Source organism: Pristis pectinata, chromosome 9 (genome assembly GCF_009764475.1).
Source record: "Pristis pectinata isolate sPriPec2 chromosome 9, sPriPec2.1.pri, whole genome shotgun sequence".
NCBI lineage: Eukaryota > Metazoa > Chordata > Chondrichthyes > Rhinopristiformes > Pristidae > Pristis > Pristis pectinata.
In genome coordinates, this window is record NC_067413.1 from 28,197,492 (window position 1) to 28,221,591 (window position 24,100).

General features: G+C 43.1%; 1 protein-coding gene across 3 annotated transcripts in view; it reads left to right on the forward strand.

Annotated features, from left to right (window-relative positions):
* Window positions 1-20,528, forward strand: part of setd2 (SET domain containing 2, histone lysine methyltransferase) — a 97,719-nt gene extending 77,191 nt beyond the window's left edge. The window contains exons 16-23 of one of the 3 annotated variants that reach the window (XM_052022974.1): window positions 2,357-3,032; window positions 3,206-3,358; window positions 6,810-6,949; window positions 9,198-9,309; window positions 9,666-9,734; window positions 11,332-11,415; window positions 17,581-17,682; window positions 18,389-20,528. In XM_052022974.1, the coding sequence (XP_051878934.1) occupies window positions 2,357-3,032; window positions 3,206-3,358; window positions 6,810-6,949; window positions 9,198-9,309; window positions 9,666-9,734; window positions 11,332-11,415; window positions 17,581-17,682; window positions 18,389-18,550 (1,498 nt within the window). In that variant the 3' untranslated portion in view covers window positions 18,551-20,528. The remainder of the gene's footprint in view (window positions 1-2,356; window positions 3,033-3,205; window positions 3,359-6,809; window positions 6,950-9,197; window positions 9,310-9,665; window positions 9,735-11,331; window positions 11,416-17,580; window positions 17,683-18,388) is intronic. The other 2 variants (XM_052022975.1, XM_052022976.1) reach the window with 2 other exon arrangements.
* Window positions 20,529-24,100: the final 3,572 nt, after the last annotated feature.

Genomic DNA, 24,100 nt, shown 5'->3' on the forward strand with positions numbered 1-24,100 from the left:
TATCCATGCCAGTATATTACTCCAACCTTGTGCATCATAATCTTTTGAAGTTACGTTTTCAAATGTCTTCCAGAGGTCCAAATACGAAAGCATCTAACTGGTTCCCCTTTATCCATCCTATTTGTTACATGCACAAAGAATCCTAACAGTGGCCTTTTCAATCTCAGGATAAATGACCTGCTTTTGCCACCTTAACAAAGGATTCCAATGTTATCCCAAATGGTTCTGAGCCAAAGAAGTGATCGTTAGAAGAGGTGATCAAAAACTGGGTCAAATAGGTGGTTTTTCAAAAAGTGCCTCAAATCAGCGGAAGGATAAAGGTGGTTTTGGGTGGAAGTCTGAACCTTCATTCCTAGGTGGCTCTATTCCCTGTCGACAGGAGCAAGAGGACAAGAGAGATCTCACCAGTTTATTGGGCAATAGTTAATACCCTCTTATGTGACCTAACGACCACTCAGTTGTGGCTGTGCAAACCATCAGGCGTGTCTGGCACATGGTGAGAATAAAATCATAAAGTATTTTACAGGTGAAATGCTTGTTAAACTTTAAGGTAAAGCGGCTGAATTTCAAATGTCTGTCTTCTTCCTGAACTGAGGCTTCCCTGCTACTATAGTGGACAGAGCCCTTGACTGCATGGCATCTATTTCCCTCATCCTCTCTGTTCTCACTCAGTCCAAGAGGATAGTTCCTCTGATCATTACCTTCCATCCCACCAGCATTCACATTTCAACAAATCACCCTTTACGATTTCCACCAGCTCCAACAAAATGTCACCACCACACACATAAGGTATCTTTATTAGTCACATGTACATCGAAATGCACAGTGAAATGCATCTTTTGCATAGACTATTCTGGGGGCAGCCCGCAAGTGTCGCCACGCTTCCGGCACCAACATAGCATGCCCACAACTTCCTAACCTGTACGTCTTTGGAATGTGGGAGAAAACTGGAGCACCCGGAGGAAACCCATGCAGACGCTGGGAGAACGTACAAACTCCTTACAGACAGCGGCCGGAATTGAACCCGGGTCGCTGGTGCTGTAACAGCGTTACGCTAACCACTGCACTGCTGTGCCTGCCCTTTACACAACCTCCTGCCCTTTCAAGACCTCGATGGGATTGCTCCCTCTGCCACTCCCTGGTCTGCTCTTCCATCCCCTCTTACCACTCCCCATCCTATGGCACTTTCCCATGCAACAACAGGAGATGCAATACCTGTCCTTTCACTTCTTCTCATCCATCTATCCAGGGACCCAGGCAGTCTTTCCAAATGAAGTGGCAATTCGCATACTCTTCTTCCCATCTAGTGTACTGCATTTGGTGTTCACAAGATGTCTTCCTCTACATTAGAGAAACCAAATACAGATTGGGTGATTGCTTTGAGGAGCACCTGTGTTCATTCCACAAAATGATCCTGAACTTCTGGTTACCTGCCACTTCAATTTGCCAACTTGCTTCCATTCTGACCTTTCTGCCTGTGGTGTCCTGTACGGTTACCTCAAGGTCCTCATTTTCCATCTGAGTGTGTTGAGGCCTTGGGATTCGGTATCAAGTTCTCTAACTTTAGGTAACTAAAGATCTACAAGGATGCTGCCAGGACTTGAGGGACTGAGTTATAGGAAGAGGTTGGACAGGCTAGGACTTTATTGCTTGGAACATAGGAGACAGAGAGGTGATCTTGTAGAGGTGTATAAAACCATGAGGGGCATAGATAGGGTGAATGCTCTGTCTTTTTCCCAGGGTTGGGGAATCAAGAACTAGGGGGCATAGGTTTAAGGTGAGAGGGGGAAGGTTTAATAGGAACTTGAGGGATAACTTTTTTTTCCACACAGAGTGGTATGTATGTGGAATGAGCTGCCAGAGGAAGTGGTTGAGGCAGGTAGAATGATAACTTTTAAAAGACAGTTGGGCAGGTACATGGATTGGAAAGGTTTAGAAGGTTATGGGCCAAATGCAGGCAAATGGCATGAGCTTGGATGGGACATCTTGGTCAGCATGGATCAGTTGGGCCAAAGGGCCTGTTTCCATGTTGTATGACATTATATTCTCTTTTTTTTCCCACCCATCACTTTCCCACACTTTCCTGCTACTGAAAAGTAACTTGTTTTCTCGCTTTCCCAGTTCTGATGAAGGGTCCCAGACCTGAAATGTTAACTGTTCCTCTTTCTAAAGCTGCTATCTAACCTGCAGTGTTGCAGCATCTTCTCTTTATTTTTCAGATTTCTGCAGTTTTTTAATTTTCTTTTATTTTTGAAATGAAACTGAGAGTTCAATCCTAGGTGCAAAGGAGATTTTTTTTTCTAATTATAAACTTTTTTACTGACCTGTGTATCGTTGTATTTTTTATATTGAAAAGGTATGATGGTGCAACACCAGCTAAGAAGAAGAAAACCAGGAGTAAACTTTCCACTGAGGAACGGAGGAAACTCTTTGAGCAAGAGGTGGCTCAGAGGGAAGCCCAGAAACAGAACCTGTACCTGGTACAGCAGCAGCAGCAGCAGCAGATACAACCAATTTGTGTCAGCTCACAGGTGCCTTATGACAGTGGAACCTATACCAACTCTCACCAGAACTTTGCCAGTTACCCGCCAGGCTACCCTCTGCAGACTTATGTTGACCCAGTCAACCCCAACGCTGGCAAAGTACTCCTCCCAACACCAAACGTAGAGCCCATGTGCCCGCCACAGATGAGCTATGAGCATCCACAGCCAATATTGGGAGAATCCATGCCAACAGGACACCCTGCAGTCCAGCACCTGTCTCCCCAGGTAGATGTCCAAGGCCAGCAGTACCTGGCTCAGACTCCCAGCGTTATTTCGCAGGATCCAAGCGTAGCAGTAATACAAGTGTCGGGCACTCAAGCAACAGGGCAGAGCTATGGGGTGTGGGATCCCAATCAGCAGACTCTAGCAGTGCACCAGCAGTATGCCAGTGGGCAGTCGCAGACACCAATTTATTATCAAGGACAGCCATGTCAGACCGTCTACAGCATATCCTCTCCCTATGGACAAGCTACGCAACAAATTGTCCAGGTATTGCCTTTTCCTCTCGTATTTGTCAATCATTGCAGGGAAGGGGAGGAATGTGTTAATGGAGTGATAAGGCGAACATAAATGGAGGTCTGTCTGTCTTTCCATAGTCTGCGTGCCTGCCTCTCTTTTTCCTACCCCACCCTCCAAACCCTTTATGTCTTTACTCATTACAGAGTTACACTCAGTCAAGTCCTGAATGTGCGCAGGGGCAGCAGTGTTTCCTGACTCACCCACAGAGTTCTGTCACACAGCCAGCGACGGGAATGCTCGTGACATCATCAGCCCCATCTTACCAGCAGCCTGGGCAGCCACAGACTGTACAGCAGGTACATTCCTGTGCCAAAAGCAAAATATTGCAGATGCTGGAAATCTCGAGGTGAAAGCAGAAAATGGTGGAAATGCTCAGCAATGCAGGTCAATCACTCTTCTCTGGAAAGGTCCTGATGTAAGGTCATTGCCCTGAAATGTTAGTTCTGTTTATCTCTCTCCATTGAAGTGGCCCAGTCTGCTGAGTATTTCCAGCACTTGCTGCTTTCATTTTGTATATTCCTGTGCCAACTGGGTTTGTTATGGCAGAGTCCTTCATTTTCCTCCTCCTGCCTGCCCTTCAGCATCTTTCCTCTGTGCACCAATCTTACAGAGAAGAACAAGTCTTGAACTACGTTCAGAACTGGTTTGTACATGTAGCATCCGAATCGTTGAAGCCCCTACACCATAAATCAAACTGCTGCTTGCTGCAACATTCCCACCTCTGAGTGAGAAGGTGCAAGGATTGATCTGGTTCCAAGCAGTCCTGCTGAATCTCTGAGTTGATATTCAGTGGGATACTTGAATCTGATGGGTGACAGGACCCCATTAAAAGCCTCTTGCTAGCAGTATTAAGATGTTTAGAAAAAAATGAAACTAAAATTAACATCGTAAACTGTTGGACAGTTAACCTGACAAATTCTGAGTTTAAAAAGCACTAAAACGAAATCAATAAAGTGAGCCACATTTTTTGACTATTAACTAATCAAATGCATGTAGATAGGCTCACAGTCACAACCCTATAGATATATAGGGATACCAATGTCTTTGTGTATTTAGCACCTGTATGCTGATGTATACACACAAGTATATCATGCATACACTCCTGTAAACATGCATACTTCTATACACAGGTGTGGTCCTACACAAATAGATAAGTTAGGATTGTGGTCCTGACCCAAAGGATCTTTCACTGAGGAGAAAAACATTAAAGGATGAAAATCAGAAATGCTGCAGATTTACCAGCTGAATAAGAAAACACAGTAAAGTTTTGGTTAAAAGTCTTCATTTGAATTGGGCCTTACAAAATGAAATCTGGCAAGGCATTACATTTTTTGTCACAAATTTGTTAAAGATATTTTTTAAGAAGTTTAGAGAGAATAACTTTTTACTGACACTGTCCTTCCAAGCTAAAAAAGTAAATGTTATTTTCTTTCCAAACAAAATCTCACTCCAACAATTGCCCAGATGTCTCCATTTTACAGGTCCAGAATCTCTTCGTTCTGAGCTGAATGAGCTAATCTCAACTGGAAGATTGCCACAATTTAGTGACCTTGGGCTAGGCAAGAAAGAATGACAACCACAGTCAGGCTCCAGATTTCTCCCAGTCCAGTAATTTCCTTCATTGTATACAGAGCACAGAAGTAGTTTGTTCAGACTTGTTTACGTTCCTCAGGAGCCTCATGCCTCTCCACCCACCTTCATCTAAATTTATGAACATGCCCTTTAATTCCTTTGCCCCTCATATGTTTAATACTTCCTCCTAAAAAGCAACTATGCTGTTTGCCTAACTTACTCCCTATAGTAGTGAGTTCCACGTTCTAACCACTCTCAGTGGAAAGAGGTTTCTCCTGAATTCCCTTTTCTCGGAGCCTGTCTTGCGTTCATGGTCCCCTGTCTTGCTCTCCTCCAGTGGAAATATCTTCACCACATTTCAAGGTGGAAGAGCATAATAAATTCAATCAGTTTAGCTGCGTTCAAAAAGCTTGTCAAGATCTGAGCCCTGATTTTTATTCCAATAGGTGTTATTTTACACATTCTGGTGTCTCAAAGAATTGCAGCTTCTAGTTATTATTTCTTCCTTCCTATTTCCTTGAATTATTGAGATCTGTGAACAAGGAATTGACACTGGGAAATCGCATTTTTCTTTATCTCCCCACAGATCTTCTGAACAAAATTAAGTTCAATGATTCCATACAGTAATTTGTTATCATACAAGTGCATAGAGTTTCAAAAGGACCACTATTAGAGATGGCAGCAAGTGCATCGAGGGGTTGCCTTGATTACTATTGTCAATTAGTTATTCTTTAACTTTGCAAGAGTTTTACCAAAGCTGGGCTCACTTCAACATCTGCCACTTCTGAGCAGACAGTATCTCATGCCCATTTACTCATGGCCTCCATTACCGAGCCCTCGTTCTCATTTGTTCCAAATATCTTGTTCCGGTTCTAATGCACTCTCATTGGAAATAAATGAGTGTGCAAGCAGGATACATACTCTGCTTCCATTCCCATTTACTCCCAATGCATGGCTGCCATTGCCTAGGCTTCATTCCTTGATGCTACACTGGAATTATTTAATCTGTACTAGGTTTATGGAGGTGATTTTGAAGTGATTAAATATTCCTGCCTTTTTGCTGTGGGAATACTTCACAAGCCAGCAGTACGTAAATCATATCATGCATCAGAACTTGGGGTGGAACTGCAGTGCTGATGATGTGGTGGCACAACAGTTAGTGCTGCTGGCTCGCAGCTCCAGGGGCCCAGGTTCAATCCTGATATCGGATGCTGTCTGTGTGGAGGTTGCATGTCCTCTCTGGGTTTCTGCCAGCTGCTTCAGTTTTCTTCGAGTCCCCAAAAATGTACTGGTAGATTAATTGGCTATTGTAAATTGATTTTAGTGTAGGTATGTGGGAGAAGAATTGAAGGCGAGCTCATTGGCATGTGAAAAAGGCGTTTAATTTGCAGGGCTACATGGAAATAAGGGGAATGGGACTCGTGGAATTTGCTCTGCTAGGAGCCAACGTGGTCCCAGTAGGCTGAATGGCCTCTAGTATCATATGAAGTAAGTTAACAGAGATTGGGTGATCACTTCTTTACCTTTATACGACAACAGTTTATGTTTACCTTTGCCAGCCTATCTCAGATGGCAGGAAACAGGCCCAGGGAATGCCACACATGCCATGATTACAGAAAACAGATGGATTTCAATATTCTAAACTTTTGCCTCTGTTTTGCTTTCCCAAATCTCGTGAAGCTTTGACTGCAGTACTGTATCCACGTGATTGTGCCCTTGACATCAAATGATGGCTGAATGGTTTGACCCAGCCCCCCTGGCTGGGGAGGGGGGAGAGAAGGCACATGGAAATGCCCCGTTACCACCCGACAGAAGATGCCCGCAGCTGCCGGCAATTCCATCCCGCCAGTCTCCCAAATGCTTGTTCGTGTGTGCGGGATGTCAGTGTGGATGAATTGGGCAGAAGGGCCAGTTTCCGTTGAACTGTAGATGACTATGCATGAGGGTGTTCCAAAGAGGAGTTACTGATTCAGGTCGGTAGTAAGAGCTCTGACTGTCACAGTCCACAGGATGAACCTTGAGTCCTTCCAGATCATTATAGCTCAGTCAGTTTCTGAGGAAGCCTAGTCAGCTATGTGGGTAGAAAGCATTCTGTTTTAACCTTGCTTGCTTTTCCTTGTTTTGATATGTCATTACCGTGTCTTCTAATTTCTCTACTATATCTGTGATCTCCAGCAGGAGTTGATAATCGTCAACAACCTTCTCGATTTGCCACCTCCTTCACCCCCAAAGCCAAAGACCATCGTGCTCCCTACCAACTGGAAGACGGCACGGGATCCTGAGGGAAAGATTTATTATTACCACGTGATAACCAGGTTGGTCCTTTTGAGGAATCTCCCACCCATTCACCCAATGCCCCATTCTTCCCACCTCCTACCATTTTAAAAAAAAGAAAAATTATTTCAAGCTTCTTTTGATAGTGAAACTTGTATGAATCCCATAACATAAAACGAGACATGGTAGCAACTGTTCAGGCTAAATGGGTTTCAAGAAGAGATGCTTTTAACTGTGTCAGTGACTAAGAAGAGCTTAATTCAATAAGGATGGCAATCTCTTCTGCTCCTTTTAGCCAAAAAATCTTGCTGACTACATTTTTACCATCTATAATTAAATAAAGGTAATGCAGATGCTGGAAATCTGAGATAAAGAAACAAAATGCTGGAAACACTTCGGTCAGGCAGCAATTGTAGAGAGAAAAACAAATGATGTTTCCGATTTCATCAGAATTTTTTTGAAGTTAGTAATTAGACATGTTTTAAGTAGAAGAGCAGCTGGATGTGGAGCAGGTGCATACACATTGGAGAGAACAAAGGGGAGGTCTGTGATAACTGGAGGCCAAGACAGAGTGACTGATGCCCAAGGTGGTGGTACCAACAGGGAGAGGTTGGTGAAGACTTGTTAATTGTTGCTGGCATGTTTGGAGGAGATGCAAGTAGAATGAGAGGAAAAGGAAAAAATACAGGAACTCTGCAACACGAAACACTGAACTCGTGCAAACTGAAATAATAGAGAATGTTTTTGATAGAAAAATAGGGGGCTACGTGGGAGGGAAGGGTTAAATAGATCTTAGAGCAGGATAAAATGTCGGCATAACATTGTGGACCGAAGGGCCTGTACTGTGCTGTAGTGTTCTATGTTTTATGTTTCCTATTCATTTTTCGGGATCTAGACATGACTGGCAAGGCCGATATTTATTGCCCACCCCGAAGCACCCTTAAAAACACGTTGGTGTTGAACTGCTACAATTCTGCTGGTGAAGGTACACCCCAGTGCTGTTAGGTAGGGAGTTCCAGGAGGATTTGGACCCAGTAATGATGAAGGATGGTTGATATACTTCCAATTCAGAGTGCAGGTCTGGCAACAAATGTGACAAGACAAAAATTGAGTCAATATCACATCTTGATGACGTTTTATTTGGATTGACAATCTTCATGCAAACTGGAAAGGTTGGTTATCTGAAATCGTTGAATTCAACACAGCATCTCAAGCACTATAACATACGTACTTGGACGAAGAGGTGCTGGTCCTCAAACTTGTGCTGTGCTTTACAGAAAAGATGTAAGAAGCCAAAGACAGTGAGGTTAGAATGGAAGTGAGATAGAGAATTAAAGTGATATGCAGCTGGAAGCTTAGAATAACCCTGACAGCTGTTCATTTCATGTCTACAAGGGAGGTAGGAGAATTTAATTCATAGAATTGTAGAATTTTACAGCACAAAAAGATCATCTTTGACTCGTACAGACTGTACTTGGCTCTGTTGCTGGGTGCCTGTTGGCCTGGGTGCTTGTCTTGCCTCTCCAGAATCTTGAGCATAAAACCTAGTTGAATGAGCTGCCAGAAGAAGTAGTTGAGGCAGGTACAACAGTATAATTTAAGAAGCACTTGGATAGGTACATGGAGGAGCAGGGCTTGGAGCGATATGGGGCAAATGCAGGAAATTGGAACTAGTTGGGTGGGCACCATGGTCGGCATTGACTAGATGGGCCGAAGGGCCTATATCCATGCTGTACTGCTCTCTCTTTCTCTCTCTAGTTAATGCTTCAGTGTAATATTGAATGAGTGTTGCAGCATCAGAAAAGCTGTATTTTTTTTCAATCAGTTGTTAAATTATCTGACGTTTATGTTCCCAAAGCAGCTTTTTGTAGAAGAATGTGAGAGATCCTTTAGCGTCCTCACTCACATTTATTGCTCAACCAGTGCCATTGTTGTCTGTATGACTTTGTACAAATGTATGTACAAACATATGACTGCTACACCAGTGATAGACATGACTGCATCTGGTATACCCCAGAACACACAGTAACACAGTGCAGTCCCCTTTTGGCTCCCTTTCTCCATCATTCACATTCTTGGTTCTTATGATCTTTGCTCAGGCATCCAATCAAAGGTAAAGTGGCTCTTTACCTTCAGTCTTGCCACAACTTCATTCAGGTTAGAAGAAGTTGCTATACTTTTGGTGATGATCAGGAGATTGGCAAGAACTCTGGGAATAATCATTTACTGGAGCCTGCAAGACTTAGCAAGCAAAAATCCTGTCTCACTCAGTCATGCTCAATCTTTCAGGCAAACACAATGGGACCCGCCGTTATGGGATGGAGGCAGCGATGACATGAGCGTGGGTCACGAAGCCGAAATGGATCTGGGAACGCCCACGTATGATGAACATCCAGCTAAGGTAACATTTTTTGCTCCTGAACTGAGGGGGAAAATATTTGACTTTGTGAAATTTTCACAGCAAGCAGAAATTATTTTTGCATCTGCCACTCAGTGTTGGACACATCTATGACTTAATGATGTGTTCCTGGGGAGGACATTACCCTGGGTACCTTGTCCTCCCCAGCACACACCAAATCCCTCACTCCCTGAAATTGTGCCCCACATCTTGCTTTGTTTGTCTCCCTTGACATTCAGTTAAGCTTCTGGAGTGTTGATGTTACAGTACTGCTCTATCCTGAGGACTAAGAGAGCAACATCCATTCATAAAGGGACCTAGAGACGATGTCTTATTGCATTTTGCTTGTTGAACTTTAGGATCCAATGCTCACTGATCGACATGGACCAGATGGTAGTGGAGATGGGACGCCCAACTCATACAGCCAGGTGTGTAAAAGTGTATATTGTATAATTGTGCATATGCTGATGGGAAAGGATTTGGAGTATTCACTTTCAGAAGGATGAAAAGGACAGTCATGTCCGTATCTACTTTCTTTCAAATATATTCATACTTTGAGAGATATATAGTACATAGACACTTTTAACATGCTCTGAATTTCATACACACTGCTGCAAATACTCCCTGTCTAGTACTCACTATCTCTGTATCACTTCCTCCTTCATGCAATATTTAAAATGTTGTCTTGAGCTTGGTATGTTAGTGCATTTTAGAAATAAAAAGCTTGATAGATGAAAAAGTATATATGACATGATTAACCTCCACTAAATAAATTATTTAAAAATATTAAGTGCTTAGAAACCTCAACCAATTGAATTAGTCTGCTGAACAGAGGATGGCTGAGCAGCTCGGTCTTGTTGAATGCACATCCAGTGTCACATGGGAAATACAAGATGCCTCTTATGTCCATCTTTAGCAAAGGAAACCAGCCATCCTTCCCAAAATGGACTACATTTGGCTCCAGTCCCATGCTAATGTGGTTGACACTGAACAAGCTTCTGGAGAAGTCGAGTATATATTAAAAATACTCTAGGAAAATTTGAATATCTAAGCATAGCGACCCAAGATTCAAGCCCACCACAGCTTCCTTGGGAGTAATGAGTTGTAGGGAAATTCTTAAAAATAATTGATAAGTTCATATTTCGACTTCTGCCTTGCTAACAGTGTCCTTTATCCTAAGAATGAAAGCTATGCTGACACTTGTGAGCGAAATGGCCACGTTAATACAGAACCAAGAAGTGGAACTGCCTTTCCTTGGGGGAAAAATACACATGTTCCTCAGAATTGAAGGAAAAAAAAATAAAAAGAACATGCCCTGCAATTCTGCCTCCCAGATGCTATTCTAGCTGTCTGTTTTCTTGATATATTATTTTTGGTGATAATTGCAGATGTCTGTGACCTCTAGCCTCCCTGTCACCCCCACTCCCTCCTCCACTCCTTTGAAATCATTGAGGCCCTTGAGATCTATTTCCCTCTGTTGCTTCCCTGTACCCAAATGAAAAAGTGGTCAAGGGAAGCTCCTCCTGTTGGATATTGGAACAATATGCCTCACCATTTTAGTGCTGTTAGCTCTTAGTCTCTTCTGTAGAGTGCTGGAGCTCAAGTCCCCCTGCATTTGAGGACAGAGACAGCAGGTCAGGGGCACTGCTCTGGTGACACCCAAGCCAGGGACATCCCGGTTTGACAGAGCTTTCAGCATCAAAATAAATGTTGAGCTTGAAAACATTTTATTATTTTAATTATGAAATAAGATGCTGATGTGGATTAAGACAAATTGTTCTCTGGCACGTTAGGTTCAAAACCCAGGGGGCAGGAATTAAAAAGAGGGAATGGGCATGATGAAGAAGAACTGAGATCAAAGGATTTCTTGAGCTAATGATCTTTTAATTTCATTTGCTCAGTGTTTTGGGAATTACTGATGCAACCTGGTGTGATGCCAGTGCAATCTGGAAATCCTCCAGTTAATTATCTTGCTACATTTTCATTGCTGAAGTTACCAAAACCCCACTCATTCTCCCATTACAGTCTTCCAAGAAAAAGCCGAAAACTGCAGAGGCTGACACTTCAAGTGAGCTTGCCAAGAGGAGTAAAGAGATGTTCAGGAAGGAGGTAAGTTCGGCTTTCTCCTTCCCATTCCATTTTCCCCACTCCTCTCACCCATCTCCACTAACTGCATTTCCTTGTAGTCCAGCATACTTATTAAAAAAAAGATTCCATATGTAAGCATATATATATGCAGAACACCCCAAAAAATGAATCAGTCATTTATCTCATTGTTTGTTAGGTTTTGCTGCATATAAAATAAGCCCCCACAACACTCTTTAAATGCAGGATAAGTCATTTACCTAAATGCTACGTATTGAATTTGGTATGCATGAATAATTGCCGCATTTCCTTACTTCATGACTGCATCTCCTGTATAACTAATCGGGTGTAAAACAAGACCTCTGAAGTATCATTTGAGTGCTTTATAAATATGTTTTAAATGTTCCCTATCTGTGTATTTACTGGTGTTGCACTGCACTGGTAAAGCTATAGAAGTTAGTAGCAGGTAGAGGAGTCATGTGAGAAGATGGTATTGGGCAGAATTAGGAGAGCAGTTGAATTGTAGAACAAATTACTCGGTAAGTGCTTTAAGCTCATCAGTATAAACAACTTAGAGACAATTTGATGTGTTTCTAAAGAAAGAAGATTGATACAGTTAAAATTTGGGCAGGGTTTTGAGTAGATAGGTTTCATTTCAGTAAAACAGACCAATTTGTGGGATTGCATGGCATCTAGAGAAAAATTACAAACTTTTAATAAGTAGCTAATTTCCATTGTAAATAGTCCATTAGTTCAAAAGCTTTCCTCCTTCATGCTTCCCTCCTGGAAGTAATCCAAGCTTTCAAATATGGACAGAGCATCAAAATGTACCCCTACTTCCCATGAGTGTGCTGCCCCCAACGTAACACAAGCTCCCATGAATGTGATCCATTCTTGTAGATGTTCTCCAACCTCTCATGGAAGCGCCCAACTTTTCATGGGTATTCCTGCAGAACTCCACCCCCCCCCCCGCCCCCCCATCCCAGCTATTAGATGAATTTCCTATCTCTAAGGCATGTGTCCTCCTAAGAAAGATCTCTCATGGGTGTCACATACTGTCCTGAGAATGAGTTGTTGAGCTCCCTTAAACGCTGTTAAAGTGTTGGGGCAATGTTGTTGGCAATTTGCACAACATCAGCCCAGTGACAATAAAAATACAGCTATGCCTAGGTCAGAATAATGTGTAACTTAGAGGAAAATTTGAAAATTCATTTTTATTCCTCATTGGTAGATGTCATGGATTTAGAAAATGCTACTAAAAAGCCCTATTGGTTACTTTAGTGCATGCAGTTGCCATGGTAAAGGGGGTAGTGGAGTACATTAGCAGGTGGCACAAAAGATTCTGCAGATGCTGGAATCTGGAGCAACACACACAAAATGCCTGGAGGTCAATTAGCATCTATGGAGGGAAAAAAACAGACAAGGTTTTAGGTCAATACCCTTCATCGGGACTGGAAAGGAAGAGGGCAAAAGCTGTGCTCCTCCCCCTCTCTGACCTTATTCTGGCTTCTGCTCTCTTCCTTTCCAGTCCTGATGAAGAGTCTCGACCCAAAACGTCGACTGTTTATTTCCCTCCATGGATGCTGCCTGACCTGCTGAGTTCCTCCAGCATTTTCTGTGATTAGCAGGTGACAGCCTAATAGCACCTTCTCTCACCACAAAATTCTCTTATTTCCTTATCAAGAGACTGGCACACCACCAGGCAACACTACTTTGCTTCCACCCTTTGACTAACAAACCTGCCAGCACAGCACCCAATGGCCTGTACCCAAGTTAGATGATGGTAGCCAGTGAGAGTCTGGTGGCAGGGTTGGGGAATATTTGCCTTCTGGCCTACTAGTAGCAGCAAACATCAGGCTCATGAGCAAAAGCCTCACAGTCAAATTACCTGAGTAGTTGCAAGAGACCAAGGTGTAACTGAATGCCACAGTTCCTTGCCCAAGAAGAACCAACTCCTTCATTTGTGGGGGAGTAGAAGAAGGATATTGGTGGAGTTGAGAAATGTGCCAAGAATCTTGGTAAATAAAAAAAGAACTGGCCAATCTTAAGAGTGGACCCCATAACAGCAACTTGTTATGGCAGTTCATTGAGGTGACAGGTGAAGAGAATGAGATTCATAGCCTGTATGCCGAGTTATAAAAAATGGTTTACGTTGTGATGGCCTCTAAACAAGGTCACCCCAGGCCACCATGCAAGAATGTTTGGCTTTAATACAGCTGCAGATTCGTAGGGGATGGGGGAGTGGCAAGGCACAGCACAGGAGCATCAGAAGAGTTTTATCCAGGAGATGTTAGTCCTGAGTTCCAGATCGCACTCTGGAAGTCCTCCAGTTCATTAATGTCTTTTGACAAGTTTATTATGTCTTCTCTTTATTATATCAAGTTGCTCATTGCAAATACTTGAGCCCATAATCTCGGCTGAAATGCTAGTAGAGTACAAAGGAATAATACAATTTGAGGCAGGTGCTGCTTTTCAGATTTCCTTTGAAAATGGATGTCATTTGGTCTCGTGTTAATGCAAAAGATCCTAAGATGGTATTTGAAGAAGTGCGGGAAGGTTTTTCTCACTATCTTGAAAAATATTTATTCCTCAAATAGCACTGTAAAATAAATGATGCGTTCATTAACCTATTTGCTGTTTGTGAGATTTTGTGTGTGAATTGGCTGCCACATTTCATTTGTTCCAACAAAAACAGCAATAAGAGTCCACATTTATACAGTGCCGTTGATACAGTAAAACATCCAAAGATGTTCATAAAAACATTATCGAATAAAATTTGATACCAAGACAGAGGGTAGAGTCCACAAACTTGGTCATGGGATTTTAGGATTGTATTTTAAGGAAAGCGGAATGTTTAGAGTGGGAATTCTGGTGTTTAGTGCCTGACAGCTAAAGGTATGGCTAGAAATCAGAGGAGTCCAGATGTCTCCAAGGGTTGAGGGCTGGAGAATGGAAGAGCAAAGACCATGGGGGGAGAGGTGGGGAGTGGTTTATGAAGATGAGGCAGAGAATGCTAAAGTCAGGGCATTGCTTAATCTGGAACCGGGGTAGGTCACCGAGCTTGGAAGTGATGGGTGTCCTGGATATGGCATGGTTTAACACATTAACAGCAGTTTGGATGTATTTTAAATTCATGGAGAGTGTAAAATGAGAGCTTGACCAGAAGTGTTTTGGAATTGTTGCAAAGGTAATGCAAGGGAAGCATCTCAGGGGAGAGGGGCAGAGGCAGTGGTTGAGAACTGTGAGGCTACTTGGGTCGAAATGATGGTCTTAGTGATTGCACAGACCTGTGGCCCTGACAAGTCCTGATAATAGGAACAGCAGTGGTCCATTTAATCCCCTTGGAGCCCGGTTCACCATTCATCTAGAAATGAGAAGTTCACTTAACTCAGCAGCCCCACCCTTTTACAGGAGAGGGTTCTGGGTTCCCACTGCCCCTTGCGTACAAGTGCTTCCTGACTTCACTCAACGGCCCGGCTCTAATTTAGTTCCCTGCAGAAGAAATAGTTTCCCTACATTAAATCCTTTTTATTACTTAGACCACCCTCTTATGAATTGCACAAACTGTTTATTGATCCTTTTCTCATAATTTAATCATTAAGCATAACCAATTAAGACTTTTAGTCTGTGATGTACAACTTTCAAGGCCAGTATATTCTTACTGAGAGTAGTGCTCAGAACTGAACTCTGTGATAAGGTGCTTTCCAAATGCAAGCTCTTCCTTGTAACTGGGTGAGCATGTCGAGTCGCACAGGACGGCCCTGTCTATGCCGGCCATGACTTGGTCTGTAGCCTTCTATGCCTTGGCAACTTAAGTGCTTGTCTAGATACTGCTAAAATATTGTGAGAGATTCTGCCTCCATCATCCTCTCAGTAGGTTCCAGATTCCAACCACCTTCTCAGTGAGAATGTTCTTCCTTTATCCCCTCTAAACCTCCTACTCTTCACTTCAAACCCATGCCATCAGGTCATAGATACTTCTGCTATGTGGAGAAATTTTCTACAGTCTCACTTAAATGGGTCCCTCATAATATATCTACACTTATTATCAGGTGCCCCCTCAGCCTTTTCTGCTCCAAGGAAGACAAACCCAGACTATCCAGTCTCTCGTCATAACTGAGACACCCAGTCACATTCAACACCCTGGTGAATTTTCTCTGCACTCTCCAGAGCAATCACATCATTTCTACACTGTGGCAACCAAAACTGCATACAATATTCCAGATGTGGCCTCAACAATCTTTAGTAAAGCTGTACTGTAACTTCCCTGCTCTTGTGTTCTGTGCCCCAGCTAATATAGAACATAGAACACTACAGCACAGTACAGGCCCTTCGGCCCACAATGTTGTGCCAGTATTTTATCCTGCTCTAAGATCTATCTAACCCTTCCCTCCCATATAGCCCCTTATTTTTCTATCATATGATGAAGGCAAGCATCCTGTATGCTGCCTTTACAATCCTATCTACCTGTGCTGCCACCTTCAGGGATCTTTGGACTTGCATACTAAGGTTCCTCTGTTCCTCAATTCTCCCTAGGACCCCATGATTCATTATGACCTCCCAACATGGGATCCAGGGTGAGCTGGCCAATTGGATGCAAATTGGCTTGATGGAAGGAGACAGAGGGTGGTATTGGAGAGTTGGTTTTTCAGATTGTTGGCCTGTGACCAGTGGTGTGCCACAAGGATGGGTGCTGGGTCCACTGTTTGTCATGTATATTAATGATTTGGATGAAAATGTAGGTGGCATGATTAGTAAGTTGGTAGATGATACCAAAATTGGTGGTGTGGCGGACAGTGAAGGAGGTTGTCTAAGATTACAGCAGGATCTAGATCAACTGGGAAAGTGGGCCAAGGAATGGCAGATGAAATTTAACTCGGACAAGTGCAAAGTGTTGCATTTTGGGAAGTTAAAAATACACAGTGAATGACAAGGCCCTGGAGAGTGTTGTAGAACGGAAGGTCATAGGGGTACAAATACATAGTTCCCTGAAAGTGGCAACATGGTAGACAAGATGGTGAGGAAGGCGTATAGCCTCCTTGCCTTCGGACGGGACTTCGAGTTAAAGAGTTGGGATGTCATATTGCAGCTGTATAAGACGTTGGTGTGACTGCACTGGGATGTTGTATGCAGTTCTGGTCCCCATACTAGAGGAAGGATGTGATTAAGCTAGAGAGGGTGTAGAAAAGATTCACAAGAACGTTGCCAGGACTGGAGGGGTTGAGTAATAAATGGGGACTGGATGGGCTGGGACTGTTTTCCAAAGGAGGCTGACATGTTACCTTTACAGAGCTTTATAAAATCATGAGAGGCATACATATGGATTTTTCTCAGGGTAAGGGAGACTGAAACTAAGGGCAAATTGAGAGGTGGAAGACTCAAAGGGGGTGTGAGGGGCAAGTTTTTCACATAGACAGTGGTGGGTAGATGGAACAGGTGCCAGAGGAAGTGGTAGAGGCAGGTACAATCACAATATTTAAAAGCTATTTGGACAGGTTGATGGATAGGAAAGGTTTAAAGGGATATGGGCCAAATGGGACTGGCTCAGGAAGACGCTTTGGTCGGCATGGATGAGTTGGCCAAAGGGCCTGTCTCTGTGCTGTATAACTATGACTCGCTAAAATACATCACTTTGCACTTATCGAGATTAAATTCTGTCTGCCGTTACTCTACCCAAGTTACCATCTGATCAATATCTTTCTGTAGCCTGAGATGATAATCCTCACAAAACACCAATTGTGTGCCATCTGCAAACTTATTAATCATACTTCCTACATTAACATCTCCGCTGTTAATGTAAATAGCAAACAGTAAGGGTCCCAGTACCAACCCCTGTGGTACATCACTGGTCACTGGCTTCCAATCACAATGTCTGTCTCCTTTACCAAATAATTTTGGATTCAATTTGCCTTGGATCCCATGAGGTCTAACCTTTTGGACCAGCCTTCCATGCATAACCTTGTTAAAGGCCTTACTGAAGTCCATGTGAATTACATCAACCGTACTGCCCTCGCATTTATATTTGGATACATCTTCCAAAAAAAATTACACAGGATCTTGCCAGACGCTTCCCAAAGCAAGAATAGCCTGATGATATTTATGGTGTGGGGCAGGGGAAAGAAGTACCTACTGTAAAGGTGTATCAGCTATTCTTCTTCAGTCACATTGTACCTGTTTCCTTCTTTCCAGATCTCCCAGTTCATCGTTCTGTGCCTGAATCCCTACCGGAAACCTGACTGTAAATTAGGAAGAATTGTAGCAACAGAGGACTTTAAACATCTGGCTCGGAAGGTAAAGACACAGCAAGTTTATTTTCCCTGATTTGCAGGATCTCTCTTCCGAAACCTCAGTTGGAAAACTGCATGTCACACAGGCCCTCTTGGCAGCCTGACTGTAATGGTACTAAGATGCACTGACGAAGAGGAGACTCTGCATCAATAAGCCAACTGAGCCAGTGCTGAGTAGACTGACTTTAACCTGAGTTGTAGATAAGCTACGGGTGCCCCTACCAACTTTTAAAGTGGGCTGGGAAAGGGGCTGGACTTGTGCTCGAGACCATTGGGTCAGATTTGGCTGGAACAAACCACATGGCCAAGCAGTGTGCCAGTTCCCGCTTTCAAGGAAACATCCCTTGAAGTGTGCTCACTGCCCTTTTGCCTCTTCAGTACCTGCCACTCCTCTGAGCACTGGCCCTCAGCTTGTCCTCGTTACCCCTGCTTCTTCCCCCCACCCGCCCCGTATCCCACACACCCTTTCTTCCCTCGCAACATCATGCCCACCCCTGCTTCTCTTTCCCTTTTTCCCCTTGCTCATCCTCTCCGCCCCTTGTTTCACCCGCCGCCTCCCACCAACTTGGTTCCACCCCTCCCTTGGTCCCCCATTCCCCTGCATTTCCCCCTACTCTCCTCCCTCAGTCCCTCCTTCCCTCAAATACCCTGCCTTGAATCCCCTCATCTCTCACTTTCCTCTTCTCTCTCTCTCTCTCTCTCTCTCGCAGTTGACTCATGGTGTCATGAACAAGGAGCTGAAACAATGCAAGAATCCTGAGGACCTGGAGTGCAATGAAAATGTGAAGCATAAAACCAAGGAATACATCAAGAAGTACATGCAGAAATTTGGCGCTGTTTACAAGCCTAAAGAAGAACCGGACGTTGATTGAATAATAAATCCCTCCCTGTTCCCCCTCCCACAAGCCTGTCTCGCCCTTGAGCAAAAACCATGTGGATCTATAACTAGCTTCTCAATCTCCTTATAGCTATCTGTATTATACTGTTTTAATGCATATGTGAATATATTGAGAAAGCAATGAAACCACTTCTAGTTAACTTTACCCCATTCACTTTGATAATTACATTTTTGAGGGGGATAGGTTGTGGGGTTGTGGTGGATTCATCATTCTCCCTCTTTTACTGTGTAAATACTATAATATTGGTTAGATATCAACTCGGTCTGACTGTATATCACCGACAGTCAGCAAAAAACTGTCGTACTTTAAAAAAGAATCATTTTACTGTATTAAATTTTTACGGACTTTTTTATGTAAAGAAAATGTTTAAAAAAACTTTTTTTGCTTACAATTTAATGTCTGCAAAAAGAGAATTGTGACAATAAGTGTTTTGGAAAAAAGTTTTAAAACTGTTTTTGTTTTTTTAAAAAAACTTGTACAAAACGATCTGTGACTAGTACTGACTTAAAGGTTGCTGTTTTTTCGTTTGGATAGCAGACAGTGGTGTTAATTCACTAAGTAAAGAAAAACTTTAGTGTCTGGTTAAACAACAAAAAAAATGAATTTTAATTGGGATCACCCTTTCTCTTCCCATCCCCTTTCAAAAACTGCAGTGAAAGGCCAGGCCAGAAAAGTTAAGGCTCCCCACCTCCCCCCCTTCTTCTTCCCCTGCCCCCCCCCCCCCCATCTCTGGTTTGGAGTTGGTGAGGAGCTTGTTGGTGTTAAAAGACTATACTTTTGATTGGAGTTGGGAAATGACAAACGCTTGAGCAGGCTTCTGGCTCTCAGTGACTATCTTGTGCACCCACCTTCCTTTCCCCTCCCTTCTCCCACCTTCAGCAAGAAAGGGATTGTGTGAGAATAGGAATATGCCCCTTCATCATGCCACCCTACAGTTGAATAGGCTGTCAGCACTGACAATCCAGATTCGCACATATGAATGGCCCCTTGAGGCAGCACCTGAGCAGCCATATCTCTTTATTGGGACACAAGAAACCTTCCTTAAATTGAAGCAATTTTTGGAAGGGATGGTGGGAACAGGAAAGAAGGTGCCATCAACAGAAAATTTATTTTAAGAAGGCACAATTTACTGACTTGGCTTGCTCCCCAAAAATGTGCGGTGTCATTGTTTTGAGCACTACAGTTGGTGTTGGCATAACTGAATTAGCAAGAATTTACGGAATCTTTTTCCCCCACCCCCACTCCCTGCCACTACCAACCTAGGCAATTGCCACATCCACATTCAGCGGACCGAACTTTCAACTCTTGTGGGAGCCATAACAGATTTGTTGCTCATTCATAGCCTTCTCTGTCATAGTTGATGGTAGGGGGTATATAATGAGTAGCTGAGCCTTACTACCCATCACTGTTCCCCTCAATGTAACAGTTTCAAGTTCAGCCCAACATTCATTAGCCTCAACCATGTGTAGCGTGAGCCAATATGCTATTTAAAAGAAATGTTTGATTTACCTAGGATTTTTTAATTATTAATTAAATTAAAACCCCTGACTGAGGAAGGGTGGGGGTAGCAGGATAGATACATTAATTATTTAGTGGCTGGTAGTAAAAGCTTGAAGAAAATCTCCAGTTTGAAAAGCAATTTGATTCTGTACTATAGACAATGATTTTTTTTTAAATAGAACAACAGTTCCCCGAGTATTTCTGAAATGGTTAAGCAGCTGTGGAGACATGCTGACACCTAGGAAGGACTGCTGCTGAATGTTCTCACTGTCTCACTCACTCTCTGACTTTCTGGAAAATGGTTTCAGTGGGTGCTCTCTGCTTAAGTGGCTTGTGCGTTTGTAATTTTACAACTTGCAGAGATTTCACTTGGTGCTAGGAGCTGGAAATTTGCAGGGATGAATGTCATGTATTTTTAAAAGTAAAAAAAATATACATTGTTTGAAATCTGCTTTGGAGTCTTCCTTTTAAAATAGTCAGTTCTTGGTTTTGTTTAGTAACCATTTAAGGTTAAGGTAAGACCCCTGTAATGTGAAGTGGCTCTTGGAAGAGGTAAGATACCTGCAGAAGGTTGAGTGTGCAACTGGTTTGACTATGAAACCACAGCCCTGTGTTAGCATTAGGGACACTTGAAAGGATCTAACTGGAAAGCTAATGTTAAACACTTCTCTCGTACAATGAGCAGCTAGTTTATAAAATTTCACGCTCAGTAACCCAGCTCACCCTTGCTGTCTTTGTACCCCTTCCTCACTATCTTGCATAGCCACCACCTCAGTCACCCCCGCCATCTCCAAATCACTTGTTCCATCACAGAGTCATACAGCATAGAAAAAGCCCCTTAAGCCCAACTCATCCACACCAACTATGTTGCCAAGTGAGCTAGTCCCATCTGCCTGCATTTGGCCCATAGCCCTCTAAGCCTATTCATGTATTTATCTAAATGGCTTTTAAATGTTGCCAATGTGCCCACCTCAGTTACTATTTCTGGCAGCTCATTCTAAATACGCACCACCCTTTGCATGAAGAAGCTGCCCCTGATGCCCCTTTTAAATCTCTTGCCTCTGATCTTAAACCTATGCCCTCTTGTTTTCAGTAACCCCTCCTTGAGAAAAGCACTGTGCTTTCACCCTGTCTATGCTCCTCACGATCTTGTATAACTATCAGGTCACCCCTCAATCTCCTACGTTCCAGGGAATAAGGTCCTAGTCTACGCAACCTCTCCTTGTAACTCAGGCCCTGCCTGAGTCCAAGCAACATCCTGCTAAATCTTTTCTGCACTCTTTTGAGTTTAATAACATCTTTCCTATAACAGGGTGACCAAAACTGTACACAATACTCCCAAGTGCGGCCTCACCAGCATCTTGTCTAATTGTAACACAACTTCCCAACTCAATGCCCTGACTGATGAAGGCCAGCATGCCAAATGTCTTCAATGGTGTGTTTTCTTTCCCCATGCTGTTTCACTTACTCTCCAGCTTGCTCCCTCCTGTTTGACCACCTCTTCCCCTTGCTCACCACCAAGGTACCTTGTCTGCACCCCTTTAATGCCTGCAGCTTCCACATCTCCCTTGTGCAAACTTTTTCTAACTCCCTTTCTCAAACGTTCACATACTTGCCCCCACACTCTTCCCACCTCTTACTATCCTTCTCATCTCTTCACCCACCGACTTAGTTACTTGCCCCCAACATACACCTTCCCTTACTGCCCTGTTCCTTCCCTCACTTGTTCCCTGTGTCCTATCACTCTCTCCCCTACAACTAGGCTCACCCACTATGGCTTCTTTGACCCTTGCATCCATTCTCTCCCTTTTCTTCACTCGTTGCCTCCTTATCACCTTCTTCATCTCTTCTTCCCTTACCTAAACTCCCTCTTCCTCACTCACTGCTTCTCCCTCACCTCTTTCTTGAACCCATTTCCCCTCACTTCCCACCTTGCCCAGCCAGTTGATCCCTCGTCCCCATATCTGCTCATTCTCTTATTCGGTTTCTCATTCCAATGACCATGTTCTCTCTGCTGTGCCCTTTCCCACCGTTGCCTCCTGCATCCATCCACCCACCTTCAATCCCGCACTCACCCAGCAAGCTTGTTTTAACACGTCATTAATCTTGCTTTTTTTTGCCATTGTTATTGCAGTTAGACCTTCCACTTGTTTTTCTTTTGCAGTTGCTGCCTTCCTGTGTTCACCTTCAGTATCTTGTGAGTTCTGCACTTGTGCGACCTGTGTTAACTTTGATATTTTATATTTTCTGTGCATTTAAAGTTCTTGAATACTTCTGGAAGTCACCCTGGACATTCTCTCCTCTTGTGCCAATTTGTAAGTCCCACTGCTGCACATTTGAATTGACCCAATATCCACAACTTTTTGGATCTTGGAGAAGGAGGAATTGGAAGAACAGAGTCCTTGCAAGGTGGGAGGAAGTACATGGATAGAAGGGGTTTAGAGGGATATGGGGCTAACATGGTGGGCACCATGGTTGGAATGGACAGGTTGGGTCAAAGGGCCTGTTTCCATGCTGTATAACTCTGTTGGAGAAAGCTGTGGGAGTCTGTGGGCTTGCAGTGGATGTTTGTTGCTGGCCTGCTGTTTTCAATACTTTTCTGTTTTTGTTACAGATTTTTTAGAGAGCTGAGTTCCTGATATCCACTGCAGTTTGTGTGGACTAAGTACTTCCTCATTTCCATGCTGGATATCCTGGCTCAAGTTTTAAGATTATCATCTTGTTCTGGATTTACAGTAAATAGTTTCCCTTTCTTTTTATCGCTTTAAATGCCTCAAGTAGATCTGCATTAATCTTCTGAATGCTGGGGAATGCAATTGTTGATGCTACCTCACTTCCAAATGGACTTTCCATTTCAGGCATGACCAGGACTGTGGGCTTACTTCTCAACAAAGAACAAGTGAGGTTTTATCAAAACCTGCTGTGGGCTGGTAACTCTATGGTTGGATTTCTGCTGAATTCCTTGCAGCAAATGTCAGAGTGCTTTGGAAAACATAATTTGAGTAAGGGGGGGGGAGAGAAAAACTTGTGGCAAAAGAGATCAAAGACAAGAGTCAGAGGGTTTGCTGCTGCTTCTTACGGTTCTACTTATTTCTGGAGTGCTGGGTCATGGATTGCCCCAAATCCTTTACCGTGGTTATGAATTTAACCCCCATTTCAACAAGTCTCCTTATTATCGATCACTCCTAACTCTGTAGCTGCACACTGAATGTGGATTCCATTCCCTGTTCCTCTCATCTGTGATGATCAAAGTTAAAAAGAATGGAACAGCTGCCTCTGCATCTGCTGCTTAATCATATGCAGACACTGCAAACCAAAATCCAGGATTAATTCCAGCCGGCTTGCCAACATTCGAGGTGGTGTTGGGGGCTGGGGAGGGGGGAGGTTGACTATGAGAGAGATGCCAAACACAAGGGCCTGTGGCTTTCTAATCTGCTGTTTCTATTTAAATATAGCATTCCTTCTCTGAAGTACCTTTTAGGTTGGTTCCTTGTCTTTTTCCTTCCTACAGATTAATTCTACACAAGGTATTGGGTACAAATGGACAACCACCTTTAAATCCTTCACTCTTGTCATTACCTATGGGTTAAGTCAAGGATAATTTTTTGGCTTCATTGACTTTTATTAAACCCCACTCATGACTACTGGGAATAATAATTAATTTTAACAGGCAATTAGTTAGAAACATTTTAACTGACAGGTGGAATTGGTAACCTAAACACAGATTTAAGATAACAGGCAAAATAATAAGTGGTATTATTGGTATTGGTTTATTATTGTCACTTGTACCGAGATACAGTGAAAAGCTTGTCTGACAAACTGATCGTACGGGTCAATTCATTACACACTGCAGTTACATTGAGTTAGTGCAAAGTGCATTGATGTAGTACAAGTAAAAACAGTAACAGTACAGAGTAAAGTGTCACAGCTACAGAGAAAGTGCAGTGCAATAAGGTGCAAGGTCACAACAAGATAGATCATGAGGTCATAGTCCATCTCAATGTATAAGGGAACCATTCAATA